We start from the raw sequence: 15517 nt of genomic DNA on the forward strand, positions 1-15517 counted from the left end.
ATCCAGGCTGACAGAATATGGAACATTGGACTTTGGAAAGCTAGTTGTTAATTAGTTAAACTTCTTGCTTCTGAAATATATATAAATGAAATAAACCACAGAGAAAAATCAAAGACAGTTGTCCTAACATAACTAATTTAACATATGCTCAGGAAACTGTTTCTCAAACCTCCTGAAGGCATACATGTAATTAGAAGAAGGCTTACACATAATATTTTGCCAGGACTTTGTAGCTAAGGTTTTATGACAGTATTTGTGTAAATTTATACATAGAATGTTTTTAAACCCAGATAAGCTGAACAGCCTCACAAACTACGTTACTTCAATATCCTTTGAAAATACAACCATTTCCTGAAGTATGCGTAGCCACCGTGGGAGCTGAAGTTATTTGAGCTTAAATTTGGCTGCACTCCATTCCAACACTTAACTTGAGAACATTTATGGACAACACAACTCTGGGTTGTCTCATGTTTACCTTTCTCTTGGCCCAGGTATTAATACCTGAGCGGCAACCAGCTTCTCCCTTTCAGGTCCCAACTAAAAAACTAGAGAGGAGCAGACTGAGGAGGAAGTATCCATCAGTGAGGCTTAGAATGGCTCTTAGTTTGAGCCATGGTAATTGGAGGAGGAGAGCTCCAAGCTCACGTGGGATCACAGGCAGAGGTGATTGTCACAGGTGACAGTTCAGTGCTTCGCTCGTGGCAGAGTGAAAAGCTCTGGGTGCAAATTGTGCTTTCTGCTCTTTGCCTTTTGGGTCTCGCAGTAAATACCATAGCTATCTATGATTTAAAAAAAAAAAAAGATGCTGATAAAATAGAAAAACAAACGTATGTATCTGTAATCTGCCCCATTCTAGAGTGAAGATGAACTCCTGGCAGTATAGAAAGAAAAGCTTGTTCAGGCGTAGCTGTACGTTGTCACTGGGCACTTGCAGAACTTCCTGATGCTGAAACATGGACGTATTTGGAAGGAAGAAAACTATAAGATTATTGAGTTATACAAAAACACATACATTTGTTCAAAAAAGACTAATTTTCTGACTTGGTCCCCCAACACACTCAGTGTTGTAGTGGAATTCATCTTGATACGATCTTCACCCTTTTGGATGCTCTGCTTGCGGAGCTGCACTCAGTGCCGCCCGCTGCAGGCACTGAAATCCTTCACTCAGACAGTGGCACGCTTGCAGAAGAAAGCAATCTAGCTGGCCTCTTACAAACTTGAAACTATCTTAGTGTAAGCCAACCAGAAGATTAATAATGATATACTGATTTTTCTCCTTGTTGTCACTAGTTAATTATTAGAGCACAAGCTATGTTTTGCTATGGTTTATTTGGAAGACCTTTCTCATTCTTTTATAATTTTGTGGCCTAAAGTCTTATCTTTGGTTCCTATTGCATGGGAAGGTGCTTAAGCCTAGATAATTGCAGTGGCTTGAGATAAAATACTGCCTGTAACCAGCAAAAATATATGTTATAGTCTTCCTACTTGTTCATCTGTTCAAGAAGCAAAGCCTGGGGCAGATGTTCTCCACATGTAGGGAAGCTCATGCCCAAAAGGGGGAGCGTGTCGGGCCTGATGGCTGTGGGCTGGGAGCAGCTGCTGTGCTGCGGTGCTCACCAGCAGCGCTCACAGCTCGCTGGCTGCTTCACCCCACGCGAAGGTGGGACAGAGGACATTCGGGTTTGGTAAAGCTCTGTCTAGCCTCATCAGGGAGCCAATGCGCTACAGCCAGTTCAGTGTTGCTCAGTGTCACCTTGTAACATGAGCAGTTTTCTGTATGCTTTTCAGTAGGTTGCTAATAATTTGAATGGTTTATTTTTGGTCTGTGGTGACCAGGTGAGTAGTGAAAAAATAGGTGGTCAGTTTTATGATGCACTTGGTGCCTCCAGGGCACTGAGCGGTTCCTCCAATTTTCTTACTGGTAAGACTAAACCAGCTGCTCAGTTTCAGCAACAGAAATGAAAAACTGAGGAAAGGAATAGTTTACTTGCTGGATATTACAGTATTTAACAATCTCACATGTCTTAAATGAATGGCATTCCCCAAATTTTGCTTTTGTGAAAGCTTTGTGGCCTTTGTGGCAGCTCTTTCAAGCATGTCATCCAGGCTGGGGACATTTCCCCATTGCTGCTGTGTTCTTGCATGGACGCAGCTGGGGAGGGGCTGTAAGCCAGTGCCCGCGGGGTGATGCCTGCGCGCATAGAGAGCTCCTTTGCTGTGCACTTGGGTCAGTGCACTGAACATCGACATCTTCCCATCACTGCTTATGTGCAGCTTAAGGGGAAATTGCATCCTGAGAGCTGTGGGTTTACGGTCTGAAAAAATGGTGTGGGGCCCTCGCATGCCACTGAGAAAAGAGTAAAAAATACTTTTTTGAACAAAAACACCTGCAACTGTTCATTGATGATCACAAGATGAGCTGTTTTCTGCCAAACTGAGTGCCACTGATAACCATCCAGAGCTTCTCTCATCACATCCCTTTCCACTCTGATGTTGCACTAAGACTTGCCTTGCAGCGCGCAGTGCAAGCTGAACACAGCATGTGTTGTCACTTTTGTAGGAAAGAGGATGTAGAGTTGAAGTGTCGTAGTGAGTAGATCCCTTTCTACTGTCTACCAGGGTGCTGAACCGTATAGGTAAGGCTTAGAAATGTGCCACCACTAGTGGTGGTGGACTAAACAAATTTCTTGTCAGACCACTCAGTGCAGTGATACCTTTCAATGTGCTTTCTTTCCATTTTTGTTTTAAATGTCTTAGGATGAAGCTTCTGTCAGTCCCTTAGGGAACTATTTCACTGTCTGATGCACCTGAGTATCTCAAAACACTATGTGATTATTGCATTTAAATTCTTCTTTTATTTGGCTTTTTCCTTTCATTTAGTCATCTTTAGTGTTCACGGCCTTTTACCATTACAGCTCTTTTGAAAACTTTTCTCATAAAACAGTTCTTACCGAATCTTAATTTTGTGGTTTGTCTTGTTTAGTGATTGGGATGTCTTTTGAGCATGTTTCCTCCCATGACCTGATTTTTGTTTGTAGCTGGTAGATTGCAGCATTTAGAAGTGTAGTGGGCTTGCTCAAATAACTTATTTGGAAAATATTTACTGATTTGATAAATTGTGGTATTACTTGTGTGTAAGACTTACTATTCTGTAATTTGCTGATGAGGATAATGAAGTACAAAAAGATGAGATTCATGCTAAGTTTTTTTGATCAAGCATTTTTTCCCTGAACTTTTGTGATTTCGTTTCATTTTTGTTTTGTTTAGATCTGTTAGAGAAGTCCCGTGTTGTTAAGCAGCCAAGAGGTGAAAGAAACTTTCATATTTTCTATCAGATACTCTCTGGTGCATCAGAAGACTTCCTCTGTAAGTGTTGCACTTAGGCCATTTCCCGATATGATTCTTCCTTTCTTTCTTTTACAATTCCACACATTTTTTTTGTTGGAAATGCAGTATTTTAAAATTATTCTTATTGCTGATAGCAGCAATTGCAATGCGAAAAGTAAACATACGATTTGGTACTATCCAGAAGTCTGGGTCAGAATTGCCTTTCTGATGTATTATACACACAGAAGAAAGCCTATTCTTATTTGAAAGGCTTGTAATTGGAAGATCCTTAAAGAAAACCTAATCCTATCAAAAAGAACAGTTCTTGGCATTCAGTAATGCAATGTTCCATGCTCTGGGAATAAAAGAACTGCTCACAGCATTTTATTTCATTTTTTAGGCAAACTTAAACTGGAGCGGGACTTCAGTCGATACAACTACCTTGGGCTTGACTCCGCCAGAGTAAACGGAGTGGATGATGCTGCAAACTTCAGAACAGTGAGGGTAAGAAATGACCTGGATGGGGTCCCAAAGCAAAAAAAAGTGCTCAGTAGTAATCGAAAATGCTTAGGCCCTGAGTTTGATCAATTGTGTCCGTGCAGGGCTGAGAGGACCATCTTTACTGAGTAGCACTCATTTCTCTGGCAGGTGTTTACGCAAGAAAGGTTAGCTACAAGTAGGCAACATAAAGAGCTTAGCTGGTTTGCCCAAATAAAGTGAGGGTTGAGATAGTACGTTCTTCTGTTCTTTATACCATATGAACGAAAACTGTTTAAGATAAAGTGTGAGAATAAATAGTTATAAACTAGTTTTAAGCTTGTTTAAATTGAATATTAGAACCAAGCTCCTGGACTATTCTAGTAGAAACAATGAGGGCAAAAAAGACACATGCACAGGCACAAAAACAGCCAGATCCCTTGATCAGATCATGGAAAGAGTTATATTGTATGGTTGCTTGTGATGGCAGTGGACTAGGCTTAATGACCCAGGTGATGCTGACCAAGGAAAAGAAAAACAGGGCTCAGATGGTTCTCAATGATTTACCATCTTGTTTTTGCTTGATTGCACTCAAAGAACAACAAAACAACCAGTTCATGTATCTAGCGTATATAAATTTAGACTCCAGTAGTTATTGGACTAAGATGACAGCAGTATCTGTTCACTTGACTTTGGGAATTTTGCTTCTGTTATAAATTAAATTAAGTGACTAAAAAAAGTACTACTTGACTTTTTAACAAATTGTTCTCAGTGGTCTAGCATGAATCATATAAGTGAACTGGCCTGATGTGCCAGCTTGATTACCAGATAAAATTATATCTGATGTGTATATATATATAAAATATACATATCTGTTTTATATTCTAAATTTTACTTATCCAAGCCTCATAATTATTTCATGTTCTTTTTAATTGTTTACGAAATGTTTCTGATTTACGCTAATACAGATAGATGGTGAATTTTGCAAGTATGATCTGTTTAGATTTAGATTCTTATATGTCATAATTTTACCCCTTTCCAGAATGCCATGCAGATTGTTGGTTTTATGGATCATGAAACACAGTCTATTTTTGAAGTGGTGGCAGCAGTTCTAAAGTTGGGAAATATTGAATTTAAACCTGAATCTCGAGTGAATGGCTTAGATGAAAGTAAAATCAAAGATAAAAACGGTAAGATGAGGCTGGTGATGGAGGGGAAAAAAACACCAATTTGTCTGAAATCATTATGAATTTTGTAGTTTCTGCATATGTAAGATATCCTTATAGGTAAGTTAAATTGTTTCCAGAACTCAGCTGCAGGTAAATATGTGTTGAGTTCTGTTCAACTTCAATCACTCTGTATTTGGAATTCCAAAAATGATTATTTTCATTTTCTTTCACTGTAACAAAACTTCCTACTGAAGTGTTAAGCTTTGCTTTGCATTTCTGTAACTGTTTGATTATTCTACAGTGGAGGTTTTTCAGTTCTTTTGTAGTGGAATATTACTGTCTGTTATTTTAGATTCATTTGGTCATTAGATGGGATGCTTTTGTAATTGATATGTTCTAAGAATTCTTTTATTTTCATTTGGAAATTTTTCTTCAGGAAAAATAGTCTATGAGAAATGGAAGAAAAATTTCTTCAAAAAAATAAAACAAATAGTACTTTCAAAGCTAATAACTCAGTGGATCCTGTTTCCTCGTGCTATATGTTTTTAAAACAATTTTATTTGGTGGGGGAGAGAGTGCGGAGGACTGAAATTTCATTAAAAAAAATGGGGGAAAATATTGAACTATTTAAAAGCTAATAGTTTCGGGGGCAGGGCACAGTGATATGAAAGGATTATTTATATTTATGTATTTACACTCTACCTTTTCTTGTTAGAACTCAAGGAAATCTGTGAGTTGACAGGTATAGACCAGTCAGTACTGGAAAGAGCTTTCAGCTTTCGGACTGTTGAAGCTAAACAAGAAAAAGTTTCCACAACGCTAAATGTGGCTCAGGTAAAAAGAGGTCCTGATTTTAAAGGAAAGAATTGTTTTAAATGGGAATTTATTCTACATGAGTACACCATAACTGCACATATGAAAACTACTACTGACCAGGCTGAACTGATTAAAACATGTCACTGACATAACTGTGTCTTTCCTCAGCAATCTTTAAATGTTCAGATGTATTGGATATTTTGTTTTCTTATGTGAATTATCTTGAAAAGAGGAGGAATAGGAAAGTTTTGAATGAGATGCAAGCATACAACAGTTGTGCACAAAATGTTTGAAAGTATTGTGTAGCGGACTGTTTTCTTTTACAGCAATGGCTGTAGTTTCGTAGAATCATAATTTCGTGTGATTTGTGTGCCCTGGGCTGTTGAACAACTTTTACTGCCAGTTTGAATTTACCTTTCTGTAATACTACAAAGCCAGTTTGATTGCCACTTATTCCAGGGAGAGCATACTGGATTTCTTCCTGTGTCTCATCAGCTAAGACTAGCAGGAGTGTAGTTTCTCTGGTCACACTTTCTTGAGTCCCTGTGCTTTGGACTGGTCTGAGGAATGGGAGTCTTGAAGGGCACCTGGCAGGGTGGGAAGAGAGATGGAGCCCTGAGCAAGTTGCTGTCAACAGGTGGCACAGCATGGCCAGGAGAGCCCTGGCACCAGACTGGTGCTGTGGGTGCAGCTGGGAGGCTGCTGGGTCAGAGGAGCTGCTGCCAGAGCTGCTCTGAGTCTGCTCAAAGCATCTTGGTCTGACACAACAAGTTTGGGATTAACCAGGATTTATAATGTTTCTTCTTTCTTTTGTTTAGGCTTACTATGCCCGTGATGCTTTGGCTAAGAATTTGTACAGTCGACTGTTTTCTTGGCTGGTGACCAGAATTAATGAAAGCATTAAGGTATTATAGTTTTATGGCTGTAAAAATAAATAAATAAATAAATGTAAATGAATTAAGTTAAACAGGACACTAAAATGATACCTGCCAATTTCATTTTCCTGGTTATACGGCAATACATGGGATTCAGGTGAACTGCTGCATCACAGTTCATCAGGTTGCTCTCTGATCTGTTTTTAAGCTTACAAAAACACTCTTGCTAAGTGTGTTTTGGGAAACTGTACTTAATCTTTTAGTTTATACAATTTGACAGCCTGTTTATGAGATACATTAGTATGAAGTATACAGGTGACTAACTTTTTTTTTTTTTTTAGGCACAAACAAAAGTGAGAAAGAAGGTAATGGGGGTGCTGGACATCTATGGCTTTGAAATTTTTGAGGTAAGATCTTTATAATCAAAACCATCATGCATTAAGAGGTTATATGTTCAGGAATATATAATCACAGTACATTTAAGTGCATAATTCTGGACAAAAAACACTAGAGAAGTAAACCAAAAAGGGATGGATGTCTTAGCAAGTCTTGCAATTGCAACAGAAATTTATGAAAGCCAAACTCATGTTTTTAACACCATAAGTAAATATTTATGATGGTATACTAAATATATATATTTTTGTGACATACATTCTGAGCATAAGAGAAATGCTGGTAATGTCAGTTACCAAGAGAAATGCTGGTAATGTCAGTTACCAGTGTCAGTTACCTCTGCCTTGAGGCATTTTGTGAATCTTTGAACCAACTTTGTATTATTAAAAAAAACAAACCCAAAACCCAAGAATTAAACATTTTCCCTGTTAAAATTAAACGAAGAATTATATTCCATTTCATCTCAGTTCACTGATAAATATTCTGTACTGATTCCTAGCTAATGAGCTGAGGCTCACTGCTATTTGTTTATGATAGTATTTTTAGACTGATGGTATTTTAAAACAAAAACAATCAACGAGGAATTATTAATTGTGTTGAAGAACTTAACATCAGGGAGTTCTCATAAATCTTATTCGGACAGTTTATTTTAAGAGATTTATAGATCTTAGTTGGAAATACTGGAATAGTACTTAAACTAGAAACTCAGTGGGAGAGAAACATCAGTAGACATTGTGCAATCCTTACCCATTTCCCTATATCCTTCTCAAAAGTCCACAGAGCATGGTTGAATGGTATAGAAAGTGGAATCTAAAAAATACTGATTATATATTGGAAGGTGAGATATTTTATTTCAGAAGCATAACATTAAAGCTTATTCAAATCAAAATACCTCTCCAAAGAGGAAAGACAAAGCTAATACTTGCTTCAAGGATTTATTCTACTAGCTTGTTATTTGTTGTGTTAAACATATGAGAATATTTATGAAAATCGAGAATATTTATGAAAATCTATTATAAGTAGGCAGATGGCTGAATGCAAGTCTCAAAACTAGATCTATTTAGAGAAGCTCATTGATACACCTTTAGAAAACTTGGCAGTGGGATGTTACTGCCGACAGCTTTGGGCAGGATTCTTGTTTTAATTAGCTCTTTCTTATACATTTGATTAAGGGTAAACATGTAGAGTGATAGTGAGGCTGGAAACCTGCGTTAGCCAACACAAGCCAATTGAGCAATTGAGTTTGTGTGATGGTGTTGCAGAGTTCATATAAAGCTTGTTTCTCATGTAATTTTCTGTTTTGTAGGAGTTCAACATTTTAAAAGGTTATAAAATAAGCAGCTGAATGTAGGAGATGTGGTTTTACAGGAGAAAAATGAATAAAAGGCTGTTTTTCGTTACCTTACATACTGAATATAAACATAACTTTCCCCATTCAGATGAACTGAAAAACTTTAAAATAATGAATGTGTTTATTATTTGGTTCTGTGAATGCTGAATATCTTTCAGTCTATTGGAAAAGGTGCAGTAAGGTTTACATTGCAACCCAACAGGGTCAAAGTCATAAATGCATTCAACCAGGGGACTAGGTCTCACATTATTGAAGAGTTGCAGTGGGAGCACTAGCCAAGCGACTTGATTCAGTGTCCCAGAAATAAATGGAAGTCTTTCTGAAAATTAAATCATTGGATTCAAATCATATACTGGATATATACACAGCTTGTATTTTCATTTTAAGATGCTTGAAAAAAATTTAATCTTTGTTTCATGTCTCTAGTGTTTCTGGTAGAGATTTACTATTGGGATTGTGTGACAGTACTGTAATTCAAAGGCTGAATGGTAGAAAAACAATCCATTATAAAATCCTTAATTAGCTGTATTTCTGGTACTACCCATATAGCCGTCCCTGAGATTCCAGACAGGTCATTTTTAATTGGAAACTGCTGATTTACCTGAATGCAGTACTACATGTACATTTGTATTTTTTACTTTTAGTTGTTATGGGGGATCTATTCTTAACTGAATGAGAAGTAAAGATATTCTTTCAGTGCAAAAGGAAGTTAGTCTTCCTTGCAGCTCAGTTGGAACAAGGGATTTAATGTTATAACCCTTAAATTTAGTAAAATAATTGCTTAATGAATACTGTATAGACAGTGTAATTGTTCTTGTGGTCACTTGAATGAATCTGCATGTAGTAAGGTCAATTAACAAGATGCTTGCTGAATATGTTTATATGGCGTCTTATAACGAGTAATTGAAACTCACAAGTTATTAAAGATCGTGAAGGAATGCTTTTGAAACACAATTATTGTTCAGGATTTAAATAACCACTTTACAGAAAATATATATTGTTAAAATTGTATCAAATATATAATCAATATATTTGATCAATTGATCAATCAATAATTGAATGAAATGTTAACACATATGCAATACACTAATCTGAGGAAAATTCAATGATGTCTTAAAATTTATGGCATAAAAAGAGTAGTGGAATTTGCAGTGTTTTGCCATGGGGTACTTTTATAAATATGATTGCTAAGCATTCAAAATATCGCTGTTAGCTAAACTTCAGCTAATAAATATATCCATTAATTATGGATGAGTTAAAACTACTGACTAAAAATGTGAAGCCCCCTTTTTAACCTAACTAGTTACTAAGTGTAGTCATATTTTGATTTTTATATCCATATTGACAGTTAGAGCTAACATGATCTGTGTGAAGAATTTTGTTGATAAAAGTGCTTTGAAATACTCCTTTCTCTGTAAACCTGTACATTTTAAATTTATAAGCTATTCAATATGGTTAAGGTAGAAAGGCCTATTTTAAATATACCTCTACTCAGGTAGCATATAGTTTTATCATTAGTGCGTGTTCTTTGACCTCATGTTCCTCTGTACTTTTATAAAGGAGTGGAAATGACCCAAGAAATTCATGGACTGAGAAGAATTTTCTCCCTCTCTGTCTTTATTTATTATCGCAACTAGACATAAACAAATTGGGGATAGAGGCAGAACACATCAGAAAACAGAAGGGTTGGCACAAGTTTTCCATATATATCCAAAGTATTTACACATGAAGATTAATACCACTGAAATAAACAGTGTTTACTAAAGAATGATTCTTTTTCTTTTTTTTAACCTATGCTTTTAATATTACACTTGCCTGTGAGGATGACTGAAAGAATAAGCTAATGATATTCTAGCTACCTGTTCTGTCTTGAAGTTCTCATTTAAATGTTATCAGAGTACATTATAGAATAATCTCATTCTACTGCAAAAATATTAGTTTGCTACAGATTTAAGGGTTTGGGGGACATTTTGTTGTTGTTGTTGTTTTTCATAATGAGCAGGGCAAACTATTTCTTGGGGCTTAATCCTACTTAGGTTGATTCTTTAAATCATCTTATATTTCCGTCTAAAAGCAGAGTGGAAAAAAAATGCAGAATTTGCCATTCTCAGAAGTCCTAAATTTGTTGTTGTGATGACAATAGTAGTCCTGCTTTATTATACGCAAGTTGAAGTCTGTACAAATGAGACTATTTTGCAGTTGGTTTTGATTATTTTATTTACTGTCTGCTGTTATTTCCACAACGCTCTGTTACTTCAGCAGAAGTCTACTTAAAGTAACTGGAATGTTCTTGAAACTTAACAGTGGAAAGATATTGGAGTGTTGATAAAATTGGCACGTACTATTTGGGACTTGGTTTCAGCTGACTGGCATTTTTATCAAACACAAAAGGCCTTTTTCAGACGAACCCAAAAGCTATCCCAGAAAACAGATTTAAGGACTTGGCTGTCCAAAAACTCAGATTATGGAATTCAAATCTATTGATAATCCTCAGCCTCCATAGGTTTGGCAGCAAGCTTGATTAAACACTCCACCAAGTAGGTGCTGTAAAGCTGTGTTTATTTTTGAATTCTGCCAAGCCCTTTGTGGTAAGCAGCATGCTGGAACTGAATGTTTGGAAAGCAGAGTACTTAAATTTGAGGTATCTCTGTGTGAACGGTCTGTAGACAAAAATGCAGAGACTAGGATTAATGCAAAAATACAGGCTACAGGACCAAGTTGGTTGTGTGTAATGCTGCTGGAGCTTGAGCAATGAGTTGAAGTCTGACACTAATTGCTACAAGTATGTTTATCTGAATTTTTGAACAGCTGTGTGTGCACTTAGTATGCAGCCTAGGCTGTGATTTGGGATGGGGCTGGGATTATGGGTAGTGGCACTGGCAAATTCAGAGTTGACTAGATTGCAGGCTTGCTGGGTAGATTTAGGGTTGGCCCCATTTGATTCCATATTTGATTTGGTATTTTTGGGCAGAAGTGGTTTCCACGTGTCTGCAAAATGTTGGTGTAGGGTTGTGGAAGGGTTAGGGTTTATGAAAATGAATTAAAGAGTAAAGGCTGTACAAAGGAGATGATTGAGGGTCTGGCAGATTTCAATAGGGACTTACTGTAGTAGGTTTGAATATTTTATTTTCAAATTCTGGTGCTGTTCTGTACATTTCTGGTGTAGACAAGAGCTAGAGTATGTAAAAATGAAGGTTATGGAGCAGGTTTCAATACTTGACCCTGCCTACACCTTAGGAATAAAATAACTGCTTATGCTAGTTGGCTTAAAGGTTTTATTCTGAATTTTCAGGTGCCATGCTGTAGCTGGTTCATTAGATGAGAGTAATGATTTGGAATACAGGTTTTATGAAAGTAAAGCTGCCAAACAAGGTTTCTTCTTGAGACTTGCCAAGCCTTTTGAAGTCAATTTGAGAGTATGAATGCTTTACGCTGAACTCCTGGGTGCAGCCATCTCTTCCCCAGTTATTAGCTGGGTCAGAAGTGGGGTTGCACTAGAGGTGCGGCTGCAAGAGCCAAGGATGAGCATGACTGTTCCTGTTTGGCCCTCAGAGGTCTGTTGGGGCTCAATCTGAGAGGATTTAAGTACGTAGCCTTCGGTTCTTGGATAAACCTTGCTTGCACGTTTAATAGGGCTGAAGATCAGAGGTGTAGGCATGCAGACTACAAGACAAAACTTATGGTTGAAATCTGGAAGGCTCAAAAAGGAAAGAGGAGGAATCTGTCCATTCACACAACTCCTTTTGAGCTAGGTCCACAAGAACATGCAAAGACACACAGGCATCCACCACATTCTACAGGAAACCTACAGTAAATAAAAATACCACCACCAAAAAACCCGAAACAACTCACTCAGCCTTAAAACCATGTTCTCTTCTCACAGTCTGTGGTGCACTTCAACGTTTCTATTTATGGTCTAAGAGCACAATTATATTGCTTCGCATATGTAGAAGTCTCTTGTGATGATCAAAAGAAAATCAGTAGTATTGTTTATACAGCTATATGTAAAATGTCACTGTGACTTTGATGAAGTGGTGATGTCTTTATTGAGAGAATTGCGTTAGAAATATGAAGAACGCAGAGTCACTATATTAACATGTTCACAACTGTAGTTATTATCTCTCTTTAAAGGGAGGTAACCAAACAAGGAGGGGATAAACATTAGAAAATACCTTTCTGAGATTTTTTTTAAGGCATGACAAAATTGGGGAGATGCTTGCAGTTTTACCATAAGCTTACAGGACAGCTGGGTCCCATTGCTGCATAGCTACTTTGTCTTTTTGTATCATATTTATTAAATGAGGGAAATAACCCTTTTAGTGATGTGGTGGAGCATGCTGAGGTCTGAGAGATGGTGCTGACCTTGAGACTACTTTTTCCCTGAGGACAATTTTACTGGAGAAGGGTCAAATAACTAGAAAGAGAGTTACTAGAGGAAAAAAACATATGAAGAAATTTGGCTTATCTTCTGTTATCTAAAGGTTTAGGCTCTGGGGACCCTTTCTTCATGCCTTAGCTTCATCTCTAACTGACCCACAAACATCTGCTGTTTTAGCAGTTGCCTTAATCTCTAGAGCATAATTTCTAACTCTCTCTTTTAGACATTATACCTTGCTCCAGATTTCCTTTTTTAAATTGTACAACATTTTTTCTGAGGTCTGTCAGTATGTATTGTATATTGGAATGCTACAGTGCCAAAATAGACAATCTGATTGCACAGGGAAAAGCTCAGTCTTATGTGAAGGAGGAGAACTGAATCTTTAATCTGTAACTGGTCAAGTACATTTGCTGGCAGGTATTGTGAAAGTGCAGAGCTTTACCGAGATTGGCCCTTACTTGGATTACTAGGTGCCATGGAGATTTTAAGATACAGTTAAAACAATCATTTTATTAAGTGCTGGAATACTTAGAATCAGAGTTTAATCCTAGGAAGTTAATGACCATTTAATTAATCACATTATAATTAGAGTATTTTGAGATGCTTATTTTTTGGGGAGAGGGGAACAGATTTATGAAGTAAATCCTATTTGCTATATGCTTTTCAACAAGAGGTAATTTTTGAAATGCTGGAGCAAATACACATGAATGCTCTGCCTGAGCTTGTGAAAATTACATTTTGCCCTAGAGGAACAATTTCTTAGTAGAGGAATGAACAGGATTGTGTAGTAGGTTTTTGCCTATTTGTAATTTCTGTTGTTCCAGGACTAATTTATCAGGTCGAGTTTGTTAAATTGATTGTATCTGGATGTCCCTGTGGATCATGCATTGTGTCTCCTGGATTCAGCACAGGTTCTTGCCTTTTTAATTCCAAATTTGATTTAGACCTGTGTGTCCAGAGACCACAGATGAGAACAAGAAGTGCTTGGTTCTCTACCAGGGGGAGTTTTGCCAATAACATCAATAAGGACTGAAGTCAGTCCTGCTATGCAAATATGGAAAACAGATAATCCCTGAGGTCTGGGCATCAGTCTTTGTTACTGCCCTCCGTTAGTTACACTAAAATATACATAGTTTGAATACATGTATGCAGAACATTTATAATTAAATGATATGCTTCTCAGGTTCTTTGCCTGCAGATATATATATACATATATATATACATACATACATATATATATATATATATATATATATATATATATATATATATATAAAATAGAGCTTAAAATCTGGTTCCCATGAGATATTTTTCAAGAAAGTTTGTTTACTAGAATGTTCATATAAGTAAACAGAAGAACAGGACCACAGTGAAATGCTGGTATCCTAGTAAGCGTTAGCGCGAGGGGTATTGCAGAACTCTGCTGCACTGTTAGCATTTTCTCTTTTTTTGCCCTGAAAATGAAAATTCCATCCTTTTGATGACTTGGCATTTGTTTGTAGATTGGGTGATAAAAGAATGGCAATATTAAGACTGAAAAACTTCCTTTTTAGAGGGACTGACTCTCTGTAAAAACTAGGTATCTTAGCTAGGAACTGGGTATTCCAAAATGAACATGCCTTGTCTATAGGCAAGGAGAATTAGAAGGTAGCTGCCTCTCCTAGGAAGGTGCCCCCCTTTTTAGATATTTTATGTCTATAAATGTAATGCAAGAAATGATTCTCAGCAAAAGCATATTGACATTTTTGCCTGAGGCCAGTATGAGGCGGTCCAATTTTTTTCACTCTTAATAAAAGTATTTTTATTTTGTTTGTATTTTTTTATTTTGCTGAAGTAACAATGCATAGCGGCAGAAACATCCGTTTATTTTTTTTTCTTGGTAATTCCATGTTATGCATGATTGAAATGTTCCAGAGAATTTAGGTAAAATATTAAAGGACAAAAATATTTTCCTTAGACTTCCAAGCACCTATATGTAATTGGAGTAACAGAAGTGGTTCAAACTCTGAAGTTCTGTCTTTTCACGATCAAGTCTAACATCCTCAGCGAGTAGTATGATGATCTGCTAGTTTATACTAGCAATATGTTTTTGCATGGAGCAGAATATTCTGGAGTTCAGAAACCTGCCTGTCATGAAATGGCAGCCTGATACATGGTAGTCTGAAGGTTAATAACAACAAAACTGTATGATCAAGATACCATTATTTGTAAAGTGAAAAATATATTGAAATGGGCTTTGATTTTCATCAGTGAATCTTTCTAGTTGTTGTCTAAATTCATGGTTGCACCTGATAAAGCTTGAGAGGATAAACTGAGGGGCTGATAGGTTTAAAGTCATGTCAAATTTATAGATATAGCTGAAACAATCTGAGGCAATATGCTATTTCCTGCCACTTTTAATTAAATTTGAGAGATTTGAGTGTGTGAGGGGATTCCTCTCCCCAAAGATGACATTGTGTATTCCACAGTAGCTTCAAAGGAATAGCTTGGAAATGTTGCTATTAAATGCAGTGATTGAAGTGATGCTTTCAACACTAAAATAGCAGCCTGCAGCCTGGAAAAGAAACCTGTGCTCCTCAGCAGTGGAGAAATGCTGGCCTTAAATATTCCTTTTTTTCCCCTCTGAAATTTCCTAACAATATTTTAATTTGCTAACTCTTCCTAGGAAATTTTGGGTCTGACCATACTGCTTCTGCATTTGTCAAAGCCTTTTCTATTGGCTAATCAGAAT

General features: G+C 36.9%; 1 protein-coding gene across 5 annotated transcripts in view; it reads left to right on the forward strand.

Annotated features, from left to right (window-relative positions):
• Nucleotides 1-15517, forward strand: part of MYO1B (myosin IB) — a 134056-nt gene that overhangs the window by 83599 nt on the left and 34940 nt on the right. For all 5 annotated transcript variants that reach the window (XM_062578395.1, XM_062578394.1, XM_062578397.1 and 2 more), the window contains exons 8-13: nucleotides 3268-3366; nucleotides 3728-3831; nucleotides 4847-4994; nucleotides 5689-5807; nucleotides 6608-6694; nucleotides 7006-7071. In XM_062578395.1, the coding sequence (XP_062434379.1) occupies nucleotides 3268-3366; nucleotides 3728-3831; nucleotides 4847-4994; nucleotides 5689-5807; nucleotides 6608-6694; nucleotides 7006-7071 (623 nt within the window). The remainder of the gene's footprint in view (nucleotides 1-3267; nucleotides 3367-3727; nucleotides 3832-4846; nucleotides 4995-5688; nucleotides 5808-6607; nucleotides 6695-7005; nucleotides 7072-15517) is intronic.

The sequence above is a fragment of the Rhea pennata genome, chromosome 6 (genome assembly GCF_028389875.1).
Source record: "Rhea pennata isolate bPtePen1 chromosome 6, bPtePen1.pri, whole genome shotgun sequence".
In the NCBI taxonomy this organism is placed as follows: Eukaryota; Metazoa; Chordata; class Aves; order Rheiformes; family Rheidae; genus Rhea; species Rhea pennata.